Source organism: Lissotriton vulgaris, chromosome 11, assembly GCF_964263255.1.
Source record: "Lissotriton vulgaris chromosome 11, aLisVul1.2, whole genome shotgun sequence".
NCBI classification, from domain to species: Eukaryota; Metazoa; Chordata; class Amphibia; order Caudata; family Salamandridae; genus Lissotriton; species Lissotriton vulgaris.
In genome coordinates this window covers 1085208009-1085227041 of record NC_141699.1, presented here as the reverse complement: position 1 = coordinate 1085227041, position 19033 = coordinate 1085208009, and the positions used below count along the sequence as shown (strand labels likewise).

General features: G+C 43.3%; 1 protein-coding gene across 24 annotated transcripts in view; it reads left to right on the top strand.

The window, feature by feature from the left end:
- The window catches only part of LRCH3 (leucine rich repeats and calponin homology domain containing 3), a 345591-nt gene that overhangs the window by 244085 nt on the left and 82473 nt on the right, over positions 1-19033 (top strand). For 17 of the 24 annotated variants that reach the window (XM_086944581.1, XM_086944582.1, XM_086944586.1 and 14 more), the window contains exons 13-15: positions 3047-3187; positions 3442-3489; positions 12553-12606. In XM_086944581.1, coding sequence (XP_086800707.1) covers positions 3047-3187; positions 3442-3489; positions 12553-12606 — 243 coding nt within the window. The remainder of the gene's footprint in view (positions 1-3046; positions 3188-3441; positions 3490-12552; positions 12607-19033) is intronic. The other 7 variants (XM_086944592.1, XM_086944588.1, XM_086944587.1 and 4 more) reach the window with 1 other exon arrangement.

The window sequence follows — 19033 nt, the reverse complement described above, 5'->3', positions numbered from 1 at the left end:
ATCAAAGCCTTCCTGGATATGGAGCAGTTCCAGGCCTCTGGTTTCATCGAGCTCAGGACAATCAGATTATCATCCTAATATAGCATCCTTGGTCCTGGGTCTTAGCGAGTGTGTCTCTGAGACATCTTAGAGTCCTGCGTGTTGACCATGCTGGATGTCCCATTCGGGCTACATAGTGGGCTCTGAAGTCTGTGGGCTCAGCACCACAAGGGAAACCTGTCTGATTCCATCCAGGCTTCGGAGTAAACTACAAAAGACTTGCAGTAGCAGCATCTCAGAGGCATTTAGATCAGTGACCTACCCCACCAGGAGAGGACGATGGTGGCGGATGCATCATTGGTGGGTTGGGGAGTTCATCTGGTAGGAGTGGAGATCAGATGACTCTGGTCACTGGCTGAGACCCACTTCCACATCAATCTATTGGGGTTTTGGGACATTCATTTTGCGTTGAAGGCCTTCCTTTTGACCATCAAAAGCCCTCTGACAACACCAGGACCATGTGGTACCGCATAAGCCTGGGTCCTGTGCCAGGAGGCCTTGAGCTTCTGGAACTGCTAGATTTTTAAACAGGGCGGATAAACTCAGCTGAAAAAAACACCTAGCAGATTATAAATGGCATCTTATCCCGGAGGTGGCGCAGGTAACCTTACAACAATGGGGAGAACCCCGTCTTGATCTCTTCACCGCCGTTGCCAACATGCAATGTCAACACTTTGCGCACCCGAGTTCCCAAGTGCACACTCTCTTGGAGAAGCATTCTGATTAGAGTGCCACTCAGGACTTATGCATGCCTTCCCGCCACTGCCTCTCATACACCGATTTCTAAAGATCAGAACAAGGGAGTCCAAGTTAGCGTACTGGCTCCGGATTTGTACCCAGAACTTCTGGGCATGAGCATCTCTCCTCTGATCAGGCTGCTGCTTCTGGAGGATCATCTATTACAGCAGCAGAGCAGTGTCCTTCAACTGAGCCCTTGCAATCTATACCTTCATGCGTAGAGACTAAGTTGTGACAGGTGACTGTCTACGCTTTCCCTCCCGAGGTAGTTGTCATTCTAGCAGCTACATGTCTGCAAATACTGTTTGCTCCGGATGTAAGTTTTTGGCCTTGTGTAACTCCTGCCATACAGACCCATTACTAGTGAAGTTCTACATTTGTGCTGTCTTTAGCCCTGCACAGATTTGCCATAGGCATTGTTAAAGGTTATTTGTCAGCTGTTTCTGAGCTTACCTGACCAGCTGTCCTTGTCCTCTGTGATGCCGTAGTGGGACCTTAATTTGGTTCTCACTTTCCTTATGTTTATTTCTCGACTCTCAGAACAGTCTTTCTTGTAGCAGTAACATGTTTGTTGCATGAGTCAGCTACAAACTCTATTTATCCACCATACACCACGTTTTCCCCGGTGTTGCAACTAAAGCGACATTCTTTCAAAAGGTAGTGCCGGCATGTTTATTGAATGGATGATCAGCTCTGAGGTTTACTGGGCAAAGATGGTTAAGACGGTGCAAAAAAGGGTCATATCAAGGTAACTTATTCCGGGGTTTAAGATCTACAATACATTGGCCGAGAAGTAGCCTCTGGCCGCAAGGTTGGAGTATTCATTCATCCCGAATCATGACTTCTACCACTGTGTTGGCACGAAGAGTACCTGTTCTGGACATCTGCCAGACCGTGACATTGGCGCAAATTTGTATTTTCAGAAAGCAGTACTGCCTTGATAGCCAGGTCCAGAGAAGGGTACCTTGCTTGTTCCAGTCTGCAAGACTTGCTGGTTTGAGCCATTCCCCAGACCCATCACCTTGGGAGGTACTGCTCTGGCATCTAATTACAAGGCGAGGAATCAGCAGTCAAAAATATCCATCCGAAGAACATATTTCTTACCTTCAGTAACACTCTGTCTGGTGGACACTAACCGCAGATTACTCACCACCCTGCCGCCTTCACATTCTGTGGAATGTACTCTTTCTTTGATCAATAGGAGAAGGTTCCAATTTAAAGATCTACACACTGTTATATCTGATGTGCCAAACTGTGTGGATAGAATGAAGAAAAAAAAGGCGTCAGTGCGCTGGAATGGTGCTTATATGTGGCTACGGCATCACTTTTGCGCGAGACGGAGTCAATGCGAAGTCGCACAACTCCACCTACTGGAGCAATGCTGAAAAGAAAATCTGCAGATCCAGTCTGGCGCCGAGGGTTTCACAAGGAGTCTGCTGTTCGAATATCCATGGGAAAGAACGTTATTGAAGGTAAGTAACTTGTCCTCCATTACAGTCAACATGGTAAACTGAAAGGGGTTTGGAATTGTTGCTACAGAGTCTTTGCAGCCCTTACATCTCACTTTGCCTGCAGCTCTGAGATATTTTGTATCTAAATTCGAAGTTGTCTGCTGGTCGTTTTGTATTTTTGATTTGCTTTAGAATCTGATAACCCTACTTACTGTGATCACTGGAAATGTAATATAGAGCTGTATGTTATAATGTGAGCCAAATGTGCTGCTACTTGGTATATTGTTTTAAATAAATAATGTATTACATTTAGTTCTAAGTATAATGAACCTGTTATTCAGTTACACATGTCTATTCATGTGCCGTGGAATTCATCCTGGAATTTGAGATACTTGCCTGATTCGCTTCAAGTATAATAAATCTGCAAAATAAAAATACAAAACCCTTAAGACCCTTGGAATCAATACAACATCAATTAGACCTAATAATGAAGAAACGTACAGTCACATATGAATGTGTAGACAGAGTAAAGTGAGGCATAGTGGTCCAGATAAAGGCCTGTGCACATTTATGGAGAGGCGAAACCTTTGTAGTTATGATTGTTTCTGATGTGTTCTGTTTGGTTTCACTGAAATAGTGTACATTAGGCAAGTAATCAATTACATTTATTCATTGTCTAATATTTTACTTTCGATAGCTAAATATGGGAGGATTAGTTCAACTAAACCAGAGAAATTAAAAGTTGCCGGTTGATGGTCTTTCAGGGCTGTAAACCTGGTCTTTTCTTGAAATGTTTTGTATGTTTCTTTCTCTCACAGACTGACTTGGAGTTTCAAAGGCGACGGGAACAGTTAGTGGAGCGGACCAGGCGAGAGGCGCAGCTTGCTGCACTCCAGTATGAGGAAGAGAGGATTAGGAACAAGCACATTCAGAGGGACTCTGTAGTCGACTTTGTCAAAGTAATTGTCTTTTTTTCATGGCTTATTGAGTATGCAACTAGATTTTGTGTACAACCATTTGTAATGCAGTTGACACTTCAATTGTTTGTATTTGCTTGTAGGGGAAAGGAACCAATGTTTGTAGGGTCTTAGAATTTGTCATTGCTTTGACTTTACATCAAAGTTATTATTACAACCTAGAAAGTATGAACAGAGTATTAAGCAAAATAAATGATCTTGGTTTGACATCCATGTAATGTGTTTCTGTTCTGCAGCACAAGACAACAGTCAGCCCTCAGAAGCAGAGTCCCCTGGACAGCGAGGTAAGAGAAAATTGACCCAAAAGGTGACTGATCCTTTGCCATTTCCAGGGGTCATTTCTTTTATGTCCTAACCTTGCTTCGTAGAAAGCCATACTAAGAACCCAAAATAAGAATCTGAGGGGAACGAATGATTGCTTTAGGCTGTTTGTGTTAATTTTGAACAGAACATTTTGCCAAAGATAATACCACATCTTAAAAGATCTTACCAGACAAGAAGGCACATAGGATATGAACAACCGTAAACAGGCTGGCATCTGGAAATCATAGTATCATACATCGAGTGCTGTGTGTTTCCTGATACTCCTAATGCACACCGTCTTATCGGATTAATTTTCATATTTCTGCTCTATAATTACACCTTAATTGTCGTCTATGGAATAGGTTTTCGGTCAAGTCTGCTGTCAATTTTCTCACATACTTTGTGTTTGCTGAATGATCTCATTCCTAGTTTTGGTTTGATATGCGGTATGTTAAAAAACTCGCAAACCTTGGTATCTCATCAGTTACCTTCACTCATTGTTGTAGGATGTTTTGTTTGAGGGTGTCAAGTCAATGCACCTTTGATAGACCAATCTTTTTGAACTGGGTGAGGTCTTGTGAGGTCTTGTGTTAGCCTCTGCAGTATCAATACAAAGGTGCTTCTCCTTACCACAGATGGCTCTTTAATGACCGAGCTTCAACCAAATTCTTATTTCACTAACTGGTTAATTTTTTTATGCTGACCATGTGTCGCTGGACGTTTGAGCTGTGTAGTTCAGCGCATGTTTACAGCTCTGGCGAGATAAGCAACTTCATAAACTCCTGTTTTTGAAGGAAGCCGATGCCCGTCTACTATGCAAATCCTGAGATACGATAAAAGGTCATTTAAAAGTATGAGTATCCATGGCCGAAAAGGGTGTGTACATTATTGTGAACATTATGGACTCCTTGTCCATAAAAAATGCGTAAGCTTTATCTGGACAAAAGCCTGAATTTCACTTATCTACTGCACAAGCTAAGTTCCACATAAGAGTTGTTTACCAAGTTTGAGCCAGTCTCTAAACTGAAGAAGAGAATTTGTCAACACATCTGATTTTGTTTTGTAACTGTAGTAGGAAAGGAGAAGGTCTGGTTGCTTTTCTTTCTGCAAGCTCTGATCACAGAAGGGGTTAGGAAACTGCTAGCAGCAGCTTTTCATCCATTTGCCCATTTACAGAATAAATTATTCCATTGTACAGCTCTTCTGACCTTTCTCACCCATCCTTCTGAATGAATTATCATAACTACTTATTTAATCGGCACCATCAAGAAGGTTCATGTGGATCCAAATTTTGACGTTCTAATAGAAAGGTATGTGATCAAATACAGGACAAATGTTAAACTGACTTGTTTCAATAAAAATAGGGTCCAACGCCACAATCTACTCTTTATCGTGATGTGGGAATGCTCACTCATTTATTCAGTAAGGCCGAATTTTAAGATTGACTTCCTCATGAGTTAATCTTAAAATATTACATTCTTTCTTTGCCTTCCTGTGTGTCCTCCGACTTATCCTGAAAGGAATAGTTGGCTTACATTTATAAACCTAAGTTATATGGACCTTTTGTTCAGTATATAGTCGTTTGGGATATGTGGCAACAATAATACATTTTGAGGGTTTCAAAGTTTTATTGAATGTTATGCCAAGCAACTGAAATTTGTAGCATCCATTGTGAGAAAATGTTCGGGACATTGTCTCCTCCCGAATCCTCATGTGTGCCATTGTAACCAATTAATTCATCTTCTGTCTTAAGTGGCCGGTCATTCAGTGTTTCCTACAGCTTGACCAGACAGCCCAAGCCTTCTGCACACTTCTGTTAAGATTACAATGTGAGAATCATTGCTATCTTTCGAAACTCACTCGAGTCTTTCCTGTCATGCTGAGGAAGCCCTCTTTATCTGCCATACCTTTATGAAATAATGCATAATGATGTGGATCCGTATTCTTTTTTGGGGAGTTTTACATAGCGCAAACTCATCCCAAAGGCTTCAGAGCTCTTTACATGAGCACCAGTTGCGTTACAGATGGAGACATTCATTTTGTTAGGCGTGCGAAGATAATGTGATTTGCCCAGAATGACAGGATGTTGAGCGTCCCTGCCAAGACTCTAGTCCGGTTCCCCAGCTTCCTGGCCGACCGCTCTAGCCATTAGGCTAGACACTTAAATAACATGTTCGAGGCATGTGGGCTGCTGAATTCATATCTGTGCATAGATCGCCACCTAGTGTTGGGTCCGAATGATTGCACCTTGTTGTCCTGGAAGAGTCTCCGAAGTATCACGAAATAGGTGACTCCTCCCCTGGACTACAGTGAGCATGGGCATCCTCTCCATCCTCAGATTGTTTTTTTCCGCCATTGGGTTCGGATGTTATTCCTATACTCCAACTTCGAAATCGAAACAAAACTTTTATATATTGTTCTCGCTCTGTACTTCTTGACTCGATCAAGCTTTCCATCTCGAACCGGTCATCGACGCGGGCCGTTGGGCCTTTTTCATGCCACGTGGGCCTGCTGTCGATGGAAAGGAGCCTGTTCAAAAGGTGCCCACAATGCCACTCAAAGTTCCGCATACTGACATGCACTCGGTATGCAACAAGTGCCTTTCTCCAGACCATAAGGAAGAAACCTGCCCAGCCTGTGCCCAATTCCAGTCGAAGAAAACCATACGGATTCGACCGGCCGCTAGGCAAGAGATGCAGCGACAGGCACCAGAACCGGACAACATTTTCGATGATGACCAGGAACTTCCAGAAGCTCCAGATTCGGACCTAGAGATCGTCACCGTCGAGGACTACTCTGACTCCGACGATGAGATCCCACCAGGGCAAATCATGAGTACACTGCCCCGACACCAATTACCCCGTTACCGAAGGCTCCAGTCAAGGCATCGCCTAAAGGCCTTAGACAAGATCCAAAAAAAACAGTCTCAAGCCCCGCCGTCCGGCTCGGCTCCGAAACCTAAGCCTTCAGAGACCCCAGGGCCAAGTAACGTGATCCCAAAGAAGTTTCAGAGCCTAAAAAGGTCGTCGACCCGAAGAAGACCGTACAGCCTAAAGACGTCGACCCAAATAAAACAGTCGACCCGAAGAAGGCCGTACAGCCTAAAGGCGTCGACCCAAAGAAGGCCGTCGAGCCAAAGGGCCCCGACCCTAAAGAGGCCGTCTAGCCATAGAAGTACACCAAGCCGAAGGGCGCCGACCCAAAGAAAGAAGTCGACCCAAAAAAGCCGAAAGTCGCCGAACCGAAGAAGGTCACCGACGGGAAAAGTGCTGTATCGAAGCCTGTAATCCGGCCGGAGAAGGCTATCGAACCAAAAACAAGAGCTCCAAAAACACCAATTGACCCCGATTCGGCAAAGGACAGTCAACCGAAAAAATCTGTCGAGCGCAAAAAACGTGTCGAACCAAAAGACCCGGTCGACCCAAAATCACTTGTCGGCCCGAGCCGAAGAAGAGCAATAAGGCACCAAAAGTCGTCGAAACAAAAGGTGTTATCGAACCAAAGTAAAAGACAAAACCAAGGACAGTGGAGGAAGAACTCTTCCATGCAGATCCATCAGACGCCCAGGCAAAAATATATATTAATCCTGAGACTGGGAAAGTCATAATCTTGCACAGGAAGAAGAGGCCACTGGACACTGACTCTCTTTCCCCCATTCTACTAAAAAAGAAGGACTTTGGGACTTCTCCCTCTAGACCCTTCAGTCCTTTCTATCCCACTATGCCTACTACACCTTTTGCTCCTTACTCTCCTTCTCACAATTGGGACAATGAGGGAAACACGGGGGAGGATCCACAGCATGATTATGATTATCCAGAGGATCCTAACCCTCAAGATGAACCATGGGGGGAGCCAACTGACCCATATGACACCCATCCCATCCCTGACGTCTACTCATACCCAACTAAGCCGTCCCCTCCTGACGACACCATTGTCTTCAACCAACTAATAGACAGGGCAGTGCAGTACAACAACGTAGACATGCACAATGGCCCTGTAGAAGAAGACTTCTTATTTGACACCTTCCCTACTTCAGAAAAAAGCGTCGGAACACTTCCCATGCTAAAGGGAGTGTTAAAACACGCGCCTGAAATATTTAAAGATACAGCTAGGGCACGCATAATCAATCCTAGGATTGAGAAGAAGTATAGAGCAGCCCCTACAGACCCTACTTACATCAGAGGTCAGTTACCATTAGACTCACTGGTAGTGGCTAATGCACGCAAAAGGGCCAACTCACAGGCAACAGGGGAGGCTCCTCCTCCTGATAAGGAGTCAAAAATACTGGAGGCCTCAGGTAAAAGGGTAGCATCACAGGCCTCCAATTCATGGAGGATTGCGAATACACAAGCTCTGCTAGCTCGTTACGACAGGGCGCACTATGACCAGCTTGAAAGCTTAATGCAACACCTGCCTGAGCCTTTTAAAGCCCAAGCTAATGACCTCATACAGGAGGGAAAATTTATTACAAACGCCTCCATCAAATGTGCGCTTGACGCAGCCGACACTGCAGCCAGGTCTATTAACACTAGCGTTTTACTACGACGACATGCATGGCTGCGTATTTCGGGCTTTAAGAACGAGGTGCAGTCCACCATTCTTAACCAGCCAGTCAATCAAGACTTCCTTTTTGGCCCCGCAGTCGACACCATTTTAGATAAAATGAAGAGACACAAACTGCAAAATCAATGGGTGTATTGCAGTTTCATCAACACAGAGGTTCCTTTCGACGCTCCTCCTACAGAGCAGCTACACGAGGCAATACTTCACAGACCTCATCTTCATACAAAGGCAACACCCAAGGTTCCTTTAACAAAAACTCCATCAGAGGAGGTTATAGGGGCAACAATAACAAAGGAAGAGGACGTGGAGGTAATAACACCAGAGCCTCCACTGCCACAAAACAGTGACTTCATCAGGCTATCTCCAGACCACCTAACACCGGTCGGAGGCAGACTCCAACAATTCCTACCTGTCTGGAACGCAATTACCACCGTCAGGCGGGTGAGACAAATTATCCAGTATGGTTATTGCCTAGAACTCACTTCTACCCCACCAAACATACCACCCAGACACCGTCCTATGTCCAAAGAACACATCACCCTGCTACAACAAGAGGTGAAATGCATGCTGGAAAAAGGGGCCATAGAGCCAGTCCCTTTCCAACACAAAGGGACAGGGGTATACTCTCTATACTTCCTTATTCCCAAGAAAGACGGTTCCCTCAGACCAATATTGGACCTCAGACCCCTAAATCAATACATACTGTCGGAGCACTTCATATGATCACACTACAGCAAGTGCTCCCGTTGCTACAGCAAGGAGACTTCCTGGCAACATTGGACCTCAAGGACTTGTATTTTCACATACCCATCCATCCAGCTCACAGGAAATATCTCAGGTTCACAATAGAAGGTCAACACTACCAATTCAAGGTTCTCCCCTTCGGGGTGACCACTGCTCCAAGAGTGTTCACAAAATGCTTAGCCACAGTAGCTGCACATCTCAGGAGGCAACACATCCATGTGTTCCCGTACCTAGACGATTGGCTCATACAAGCAAAATTGTACCAACAGTGTGCAAAAGACACATCTCAAACACTCCAGCTGCTACACAGACTAGGGTTTTCCATAAAATACCCAAATTTGCATCTACAACCATCCCACAGACAACAATATCTGGGAGCGACTATAGATACCTCAGTGGCATAGGCATACCCAAACTCAGGGAGGATAGCCAGCATGCAAATGCTCATTCGCAAATTTCTGCCACAACACTCTCTTCCAGCTCGAGTCTTCATGCAGCTCATAGGCATGATGGCCTCCTGCATATTCATTGTCCCCCATGCCAGACTCCAAATGCGTCCATTGCAAGAATGCCTAGCACGGCAGTGGAACCAGGCTCAAGGACAACTAAAAGACCTAGTGTTGGTAGACAGTCGCGCTCACAACTCTTTGCACTGGTGGAACCCACAAAACCTTTCTAAGGGGCGACTGTTCCAAGAGCCAGTTCCACAACTAGTACTAACAGCGGACGCATCACTGACAGGCTGGGAAGCCCACCTCCTTCACTACACAGTACAAGGGTTCTGGACAAACAAACAAAAGAAACTGCATATCAACCAACTAGAGTTGCTAGCGATATTCCTAACCCTGAAAGCATTCCAAAAAAACTTGTACAGCAAGACTGTGTTGATCCGGACGGACATGACAGCAATGTACTATATCCACATAACAGGGAGGAACACACTCTCCACAACTGTCCCACTTAGCACAGAGCATATGGAAGTGGGCAATTCCAAAAGATATATTTCTCCTGGCAGAACACCTCCCAGGGAAAGACAATCAGATTGCAGACCTGCCAGGAGGCACAGCCAGCAACTACACAAATGGGAGATTCACCCCCAAGTTCTCCAACCATTCTTAAGGCAGCGGGGGCACCCAGAGATAGACCTGTTTGCCACAAACGAAAACTCAAAATGCCAGTACTTTGCCGCCAGGTTCCCTCATCCATTGTCACAAGGCAATGCGATGTGGATGAACTGGTCAGGCAGATTTGCGTACGCTTTTCCCCCAGCACCACTGATTCCGCTGGTGGCACGCAAACTGCGGCAAGTCACTCACACTGATCCTAGTTGGTCCCACATGGGCGAGACAGCCATGGTAGACCACGTTCCTGGAACTTTCAGTAGTTCCTCATCAAAGGCTGCGCCTCGCACCCAATCTTCTAACTCAGAACTATGGAGAAATCAGACACCCAGATCCCAATCAGATGAACCTAGCGATCTGGCTCCTGAAGTCTTAGAATTGGGATACCTTAACTTGCCTCCAGACTGTATGAACATCATTAAAGAGGCAAGGCGACCAACTTTGAGAGCATGCTATGCAGCTAAATGGAAAAGATTTGTTATTTACTGCAACAATAACCAAATCAACCCTTTAGACGCTTCCATACAGAACATTATATGTTACCTGCTGCATCTTCAAAGATGCAACTTAGCGTACTCTTCCATAAGACTACACCTAGCGACTATAGCAGCATACCTTCAAAACAGGCAACACCTTTCACTGTTTAGAGTACCAGCAATAAAAGCTTTTATGGAGGGTCTTAAAAGAGTGATCCCGCCAAGACACCCACCTTCCCCAGTCTGGAATCTAAATATAGTACTTATGGGACCCCCTTTCGAACCTCTACACTCATGCGAACTGCAATTATTAACGTGGTAAGTGGCATTGTTAATTGCCATTACCTCACTCAGGCGAGTTAAAAGCACTAACCATTCAGGAACCCTTCATGCAAGTACATGCTAACAGGGCGGTTCTTAAAACAAACCCTACGTTTATGCCAAAAGTCATATCCAACTTCCAAATTAATCAATCAATAGAACTGCCAGTGTTCTTCCAGAATCCACAGTCAGTAGCTGAAAGAGCCCTACACACACTGGATGTAAAGAGAGCTCTGCTTTATTATGTGGACAGAATGAAATCATTTAGGAAGACAAAGCAATTATTTGTTGCTTTTTCACCACAACCTAAAGGAAATCCAATATCCAAGTCCGGAATAGCCAGATGGATCGTTAAATGTATTCAAATATGCTATCAAAAGGTTAAACGCACTTTAACTGACCCCCCGAGAGCACTCTCTACGCGAAAAATGGGGGCATCCATGGCTTTACTAGGGAATATTACTCTTGAAGACGTATGTAGAGCAGCCACATGGACTACCATACACACCTTCACAAAAAACTACTGTGTAGACGTGCAAGCAAAGCAGCAAGCTGCTGTAGGCCAGGCTGTTCTCAAAACTCTTTTTCAAACTGCTGCAGTTGGCACTGGTAACCACCGCTAGAGGAGATACTGCTATTCAGTCTATGCACAGATATGAATTCAGCAGCCCACATGCCTCGAACGGAATATGCTACTTACCAGTATGCATCTGTTCTTGGCATGTAGGGCTGCTGACATTCATATCGCCTGCCCTCCTCCCCGGTGCCTGTGGCAGCTGCAGCATTATCTTTTGCATGGCCATCTCTTACTTTACTATCTCCCTCTCTGCCACAATGGCGAAAAACAATCTGAGGATGGAGAGGATGCCCATGCGCACTGTAGTCCAGGGGAGGAGTCACCTATCTTGTGATACTTCGAAGACACTTCCAGGACAACAAGGTGCAATCATCCGGACCCAACACTAGGCGGCGATCTATGCACAGATATGAATGTCAGCAGCCCTACATTCCAAGAATAGATGCATACTGGTAAGTAGCATATTCCTTTCGTAAAATATTTGATCTTATTCCAAAGACTCTTATTGACGAAATAGATATGTTTCCACTATCAATAGATTATCTTGGAAATTGTGATCAAACAATTGTTTTCGCAGGATATATGACAGTGGTGATAGGGTAAAGTGATTTTTACATTATAAGTGGACCATCTTCACTGATTACCCTCCTTATAGGAAATACATTCCACACAGTGTTGCATAAATCAGCCCTATGCTATTGTTAATGAATCTTATGCCCAGGGCTTTTGGGGATGCAATGGATAGGCAGGCACTGCCCATTTTATTAATTTTTTAATCCGGCCAATTACTTTAATTTGTGTTTCCTTGCTTGGTACCAGGTATGTGGACTAGATTTAAAGTCCCTAGACTTGCTTAAAATTGATTAGCTTTCTAGCGCTGGAAATCACAGCAACATTAATTTGTCAAAGTAAGCTTACTTTTGAAAACTGCCCAATTCTCAAAGCCAGTTAGTCCTTTCAAGGTATATGTTCACACTGCTGTGTCTAGAAGTCATTTAAAAATCTCGTGTGTTGTAACTAAAACATAAAGTAAGTACAGAGTATGTCCTTGGGTACTATGTGCCTATCATTTTTTTATACACTCCTGCATTCATATCCCAATGCCATTTTGCCAACTCCTTTGTCATCAATGTGCTGTTGCTGTCTGTCAGGGCATGATCTGTTGTCTGTGTTTGCCATCTAGTTCCATTGTCTGTTTTTTCTGACATTGCTTCATCTTTCTTCCCTCCCTCCTCATCCAAGTGTCCCTTTCCATCCAGGCGATGCCAGCACACTGACGACAGTGCCTTGTTAGTGGTAAGAGCACTTGCACGCTGTGGCCTGTAATACTACCCGGCACGATCAAGAATGCACATCTGGCACGACTGTCAACTTAAAGTTGAAATGCAATCAAATAGCATAAACCATGAATCTGTTTGAGAACAAAACTCATTTTGATGATGTTTAGATAGAGAATAAAACTATGCACGTTGATAATCCGCCGCTGGAATGGTGGGTTCACTACGGAGAACCAAGGCCAACATCCAGTTCAGTGAGTAAAAGTCCTGAAGTGGTTTGTAGTGGGTAAATAGTTTAAAGACAAATGAAATAGAACACAAGTAAGGACTTTATTTCGTTTTTTTGAGCAAGAATCATCTTTATGTAGCTGCAGAACCCTGAGATGTAAAAGTGTTCCTCAGTTATTGTATGAAAGTTTTAGGATTTGCTGGGACTCTGCTAGTGTACTTCTGACGCACACATTTTAAATTCCAATGCTCAATGCCTACACTTCTGTATGCAGGTAGTGAGGAATATGGTTAAATTGCCTTCCCATTCAGGATACCTCATTGAAGTTGTCTTCCTATTATGCCTTTTTGGCAGTCTGTGGATTTCAGGATGAAAGAGAGCTGCTCTGTCGTTAGTGTGACTGTCTCTTACCAAGGTAAAGAACGCTCACACATGCTGTATATAAGATTTACTAGTTTAATTGAATGTATAAAGTAAACCCTTCAATGGGCAGTGTTAATGGGATTATAGAAATGTCACACCCTATTTAGAAGGATGATTGTAGTGGCCTTTACTAAAGTCCTGTTTGAGGTTTGAGCACCAGTTTCCCAAATGTTACATGCAGCCAAGCAGCAGCTTTTATTGTTTCACCCATGGGCTCATCCGACATAAACCCGCACTCCTCCTCTTTGTTGTTTCTAATGCAATTCACCTTCTCTAAATATTTTTATCTTTCTTTGGAAAGATTTTACAGTTGAATGACAAGTAAAAAGTTACATTTCAAATTTGACTCCGAAGTTCACAAACTTGAAATAAAATATTGCACCAGAGGAGTGTTCTTAATGTCGTTTATTATGTAAAACCAAAGTAACTCTGCTGTGCTGTGATGTATTCTTCTGTGGTCTTGGAGGTGTCTCACTTTGCAGTTTACTCTTGAATTGCTTATAGATATACTCACTGAGTTAACTTTTCTCCATTAAAAAACTTCTCCTTCAGGGGTTCACTTCAGGGCTATCTCAGTCTGTCAAATGAGTACTGCAAGAAATATTATTTTTTTGTCGAGGGTGATCCCTTCTCAAGCAACAACCACAATCCCTGTCAGGGTGAACCACAAAATCACTAAATTTAACCTGTGTTTACCTTCTTGGACCTTAGCTCAAAAACAGTTTGGCTTAACTTCTAGGCAATGTGTAAAGCATTTATATAGCACACAAACAGAAATCCGATTGGTAGAACTAGAGAGATTCAGTTTAAAAGTTTCAGGTAAAGATAATGCTTAAAAGCACGATGCACCACACGCGGTCGTCCCATTGACCTAGAATGGAGGAAAGTCACAAGTTTAGGCGGACCTCAATGGAGTATAGGCTGGATACAGGAACCAAGTTAGTCCTACTGAAAAAGTGACCTTCTCAAAGTCTGGCGCAACAAGCCCACTTTGCGGAGGAGGAGGAGGCCACGAGGAGCGCGTCTTATATGGTCGGCACTGTAGTGCGAAGAGTCGGCCTGGCATTACGGATGTTTGTTGCTGCGGTGTGAAGATCTATGGGGTGTCGCAAACAGTTGTTGCTGGAGCTTTGAGTTGGCGGTCACCGCGGCTGTCGTTGTATCTCGAAGTGCAGATCGCGCCTTGCTGGTTGTCACTCGCAGTCAATGTAGCACAGAATCTAGTTTACTGGAGCTTTCTCTCGGCAGTCGTCATGGGTGGTAGAGTCTTGGCGCAAACAGCCCTGTTTGTGGTCTTGAAGAGCCCAGTACTTCAGGAATTCACCTTTCTTTGCAGAGGAGTGCACTCTGATGCCAGCCAGATGTTCAGGACCTTGGCAGGCACCTATTGAGGAACAGGCACTCACTCTAGCATTGGTCAGTAGGGCTCAGGCAGGTCCATTGCAGCAGGTCAGCTGGGCAGTTGCAGGAATATCTCTGGAGCTTGTTGTGTGGCGGTAGCTCAGAACAGGTTGTCAGTCAACTGACCTATACAGTACTTTAAAGGCACTGTATACATGTAGTACTACTTCACTAAAGGCTTAAAAGTAAATTCATGTGCCAGTCGGGTGGGTGTAAGCCAGTTATAAGGAGTGAGCACAAACATTTTAGCACTGGTTAGCAGAGGGAAATTGCACATATTCCGAAAGTCAACAAAAGCCTATTTCAGCAATCAGGAGCGGAGAAGGCAACATGTTTGGCTTTAGACAACACTAGAGTCTGTCAGGACCTGACAAGTACGGCTAAGCTTGGTAGAAAAAAACATACCTTGTACCTACTGTGGCAAACTCTGATCTGTCAGGATCTAAGCAAATATGCATGTTTTGTAATTCTTATTCTAAATCACATTTGTAACCCTCTTAAGGTCCTGTTAGTGCCACATGCTCAATTGCCCTAGCACGATACATTTGTTTGAGACCTTTCTACTTTCCAAGACCTCTATAGGCACATCCATCTTTAGAAACTACTTTAAATCTTTGTCTATACCTGAGCCTGTTGTACTAAGTGTGCCTGCATAGCATTCCGTAGTAAGGCAGTGAAGGAAAAAGAAGTGAACATATTGAATTTTTATCTTCCTGATTGCATACAAGCATCTGTGGTTTTTATCTCTAACCACATTTCTTTCCTTGCTGCCAGTTTTCATTAAAAAAAAACACGTCCATCAGCTGAGGTAGAAAAGACTAAACTACCATGTCAGTCAATGAGGAACGCATGTATTGTGTGTTCGAATAGCCCTGCTTCTCACACCTGCTTTCAGGAGGCACCTTTATGGAATGTATAGTCCCAAATAATGAAATTCATGTTTTATGCTATTTTTTGCACAGCATAGTAGTTTCCCTTTAATCTGTCGATGTTGCTGTAGTACTAACTGACACTGCATGGGTTTGATTGTCTATTATGTTGTAATTTCATGTCCTTGGTTTCATACAGCTTTAAGTTCCATGAGCCAACACACATTACTTATTCAATTTCCAGACTTTTTCCACAGTTCCTTGCTTTGAAAGGTGTCGGAATTTAAATTAGATATTTCTTCTTGTTGCTTTTGTCAGAAGGCTGTGGTATCTTCATGACCTCTGCAATAACTCAAGTGCTTACAGCTTTCATTGAAAGCCGTTATCAGAACAGAAGATTTTATTCTTAAACACCTCTTGAAAGATCATACTGGTTATTCACTGCTTAATGTCAATATGGTTGAGGGTTGGAATGGGCATCTATATGGTTTCTGCTGAGACTCCCAGACCCTATAACAGCATGCTAATGATAGATGCTAATCCACTGCTTATCATTACCTCCATGAATATCCTCAAATCTGAGGGAAATGTTATAATGGTGGCAGCTGCAGAATCTCTTGCTCTGGTTCACCTTGCTCCTTCGTGTTTGTATGGACAATGTAGATATGTGCTTTCAAACAACTGACAATATAAACAGCTGCTGCCTACAGTGGTTCCTCTCTGTTCTTCCTTTTTTAATTCACATGTTTTTGTGTGGTGTGAAAAAGGAAATAAAGTTAAACATCAGTAACCAGTGGATGCGGATTGTTAATTCAAAAGTCCTATAACGTTTTACAGTCTGTTGTGCTCTGGCGTGAACTGAGCTCGAAAATGACAGAGAAAAAGAATGTCAAGGAAAGAGAAATGTCTGCAGATTAGGGTTATATGTTGCTGGGGTAAAAGTAACAGGACAACCTAGATGGTTATTCACAATTTACCAATGTCTATGCTATTTCACGCTTAAACAACTTCTCCGTGCATTATGGACTATGTCCATATACATAAATGCAGCAAATGCAAGAGGCGGGCAGAGGGAATGACAAGGGTGTTCCTCGGAATGCACAGAAAGGATGCTGGTAAGACTCTTGGGAGATTACTGTGGTTTTGGTTTTCTTAGACTTTGATTTAGAATATCCCATTGCTGTATTCCGGTATTAGTTGGGCTGGGGTTTTTTGGTAATGGGTTCTCACAGCCTCTGGTTTAGCATACCGTGCATGCGACAAGTGAATTTCTGCTTTTCCAGTTACAGAGTCCAGCTTTGGAGCAAGTGCCAGCAGAAGGTTAACCCCATCACCCCAAACGCACCCTTCAAAACATTTTCAATTTTACTATTAAAATGAGAGCCTTTGATAAAGACTATAGTGGATTTCATCCACTCTTTTACGCAACGACGGGTGTGATTGAGATTGACTATTTTATTACTACTTCCAGTGGGCCTTTCTTTTGATGAATTCATTTTGGAAGTACGCTTTTTGTTGACTTGCAGTATCTACCATGCTTGATTAAGATTTTGGAGAAATGTCCAATTTATGTAGTTTGGATAGAAGAAGGAATTGACTGGTTTCTTTTCGCTCTGGGGCCATTTAGGTTCCTGGTTATGGCAGTGATGGAACCATCTGACATCTGCTGCAAGAAGGGCTTTTCGGTAACTGGAAGGTACCAGGTGCCAACTTCTCTCTTAGCTTTTCAGCTTGCAATCTGTTTAGAGTCATTTGTTATCCTTGCCTCATTGAAAATTATTAAAGGCTTTTTCTATAGCTTTTAAGATAGTGGGTGGAAACGTCCTTAGCATCTATGTAGAGAAGAGTTAATAATAGGAATAAAGGTCATACTGGTAATTTGTATCGTATCTCACGCCAACAGTGTATATATATAGGTGAGAGTAGTAATCTAGTCCTGATCATTTTAATCATGAGTTCCTGAGTATCCCAAGTGGTGTAATCAAACGTATTGATTGTTATCTCTGGTCTCATTTAAGTGCTTGCATTCCGGCTTGGTCTATGTCAATGTCGTATGAGGTTGTTTTGAGGTATCTTAGAAGATGGATCTTGTTGTTAAAGGTGAGAGTTAGAAGGGAGTACCATTGCGTAACTTTCTAGGAGAAGGCGACTAGAGGTTGAGCATGCTTGTTTTTTGTTTTGAGAGCTGGCAAGTTTGATATGGCTGTGTGTTCATGAAGCTGTTGCTTCTAATCACCTTCTTAGAACAATGAGTGATGGCAGAACTGAACCACACTGGACTCTGAGCAGTTGCAATGAGACCAGCACATTTGGAATACCAGGCATGAGGCCATTTGACTACTGTGTATCCCATTATGGCCGCAGTCCGGTGCCAACCCTACTTTGGTTCCGTTTTAAAAATTGGTGCCAGCCCACTGTGGGTGCATCTGAATAACGGAACACTGTCACACTGGAAGGTTTTAACGCATGGAGAATCCAAATGTTCCTGAATGTCCAATACTGAGTTTGTATGTTAGTCTAATAAATTGTTAGCAAATGTGCAACTGTTCTTGCCCTGCACATGTTCCTGCCCCATGGTATCATAAGTGTTGCATGCAGAGGATGAAACAAAAATGAATTCTTGGTCATTTGGAAAGGCCAAAACTAAACCAAACTTGGTGGCTGCACCTTCATAACCACGTCTAGATATTCTATAACCAGTTTCTGCCTGCAACAAGCAAGACATCCTTGCCCCAAACATTCAAGTTAAAGGATGGCAATGAAGACTTTGAATCCTCATTTTAAAAACGGATAAACGGGTTTAAATTGTGCTTATGGCAGATGCTAGAGGTGGAGAGTCTGGAATTGGAGTATTGGAGAGAGCACAAAAGCATGTAAGATAACTGCATTTAGCGAAGTGAAAACAACTCTACCAGGAGGTGAAATAGGGTGATCTGGAGAGGCAGTCTAAGGCTCAAGAAATGTGGACATTGGCTTTTCGAGAGAAGATAGTTTGGTGGAATCGCAGGGCATAGCACTGTTCCTATGTTTTTATCAGATTAATAAACTTGCTCAATGATTGAAAGATCTCTGCATTTATATATATTTTACTTAGAACAATTTCAGTGCAGTTCCATAGTTATCTGGATTGGGTTACAAAAGAAATATAACATCCAGAGAACCGGTAGGTGTACACTGTTGAAAGCTGTTGAAGCCTTATTTGTGTAAAATAACTTGATTACTCAAATACTCATGGTTATATTCTGCCGTTTTTTTGTGTTTTTTTTCTTCCTGGGATCGAGGTAATTGGCCATCAATTCTTTGATTCCTTATGAATGGTTGTATGTCACATGGACTTCTCTAAAGTGCCATATTTTCCTGTGAAATATGATTTCCAGCATATGAGTGTTATTAAGAGATCCGTCAATTTGTATCGTAACATCGGAATAAGTACTGAATCTTTGAGGATGTTTGTGTTTTCACCGGTTGTCAAAGAAATTTGAACACTAAGGGGAGTGAAGAACAATTGGGGAGGGACTCTGAGT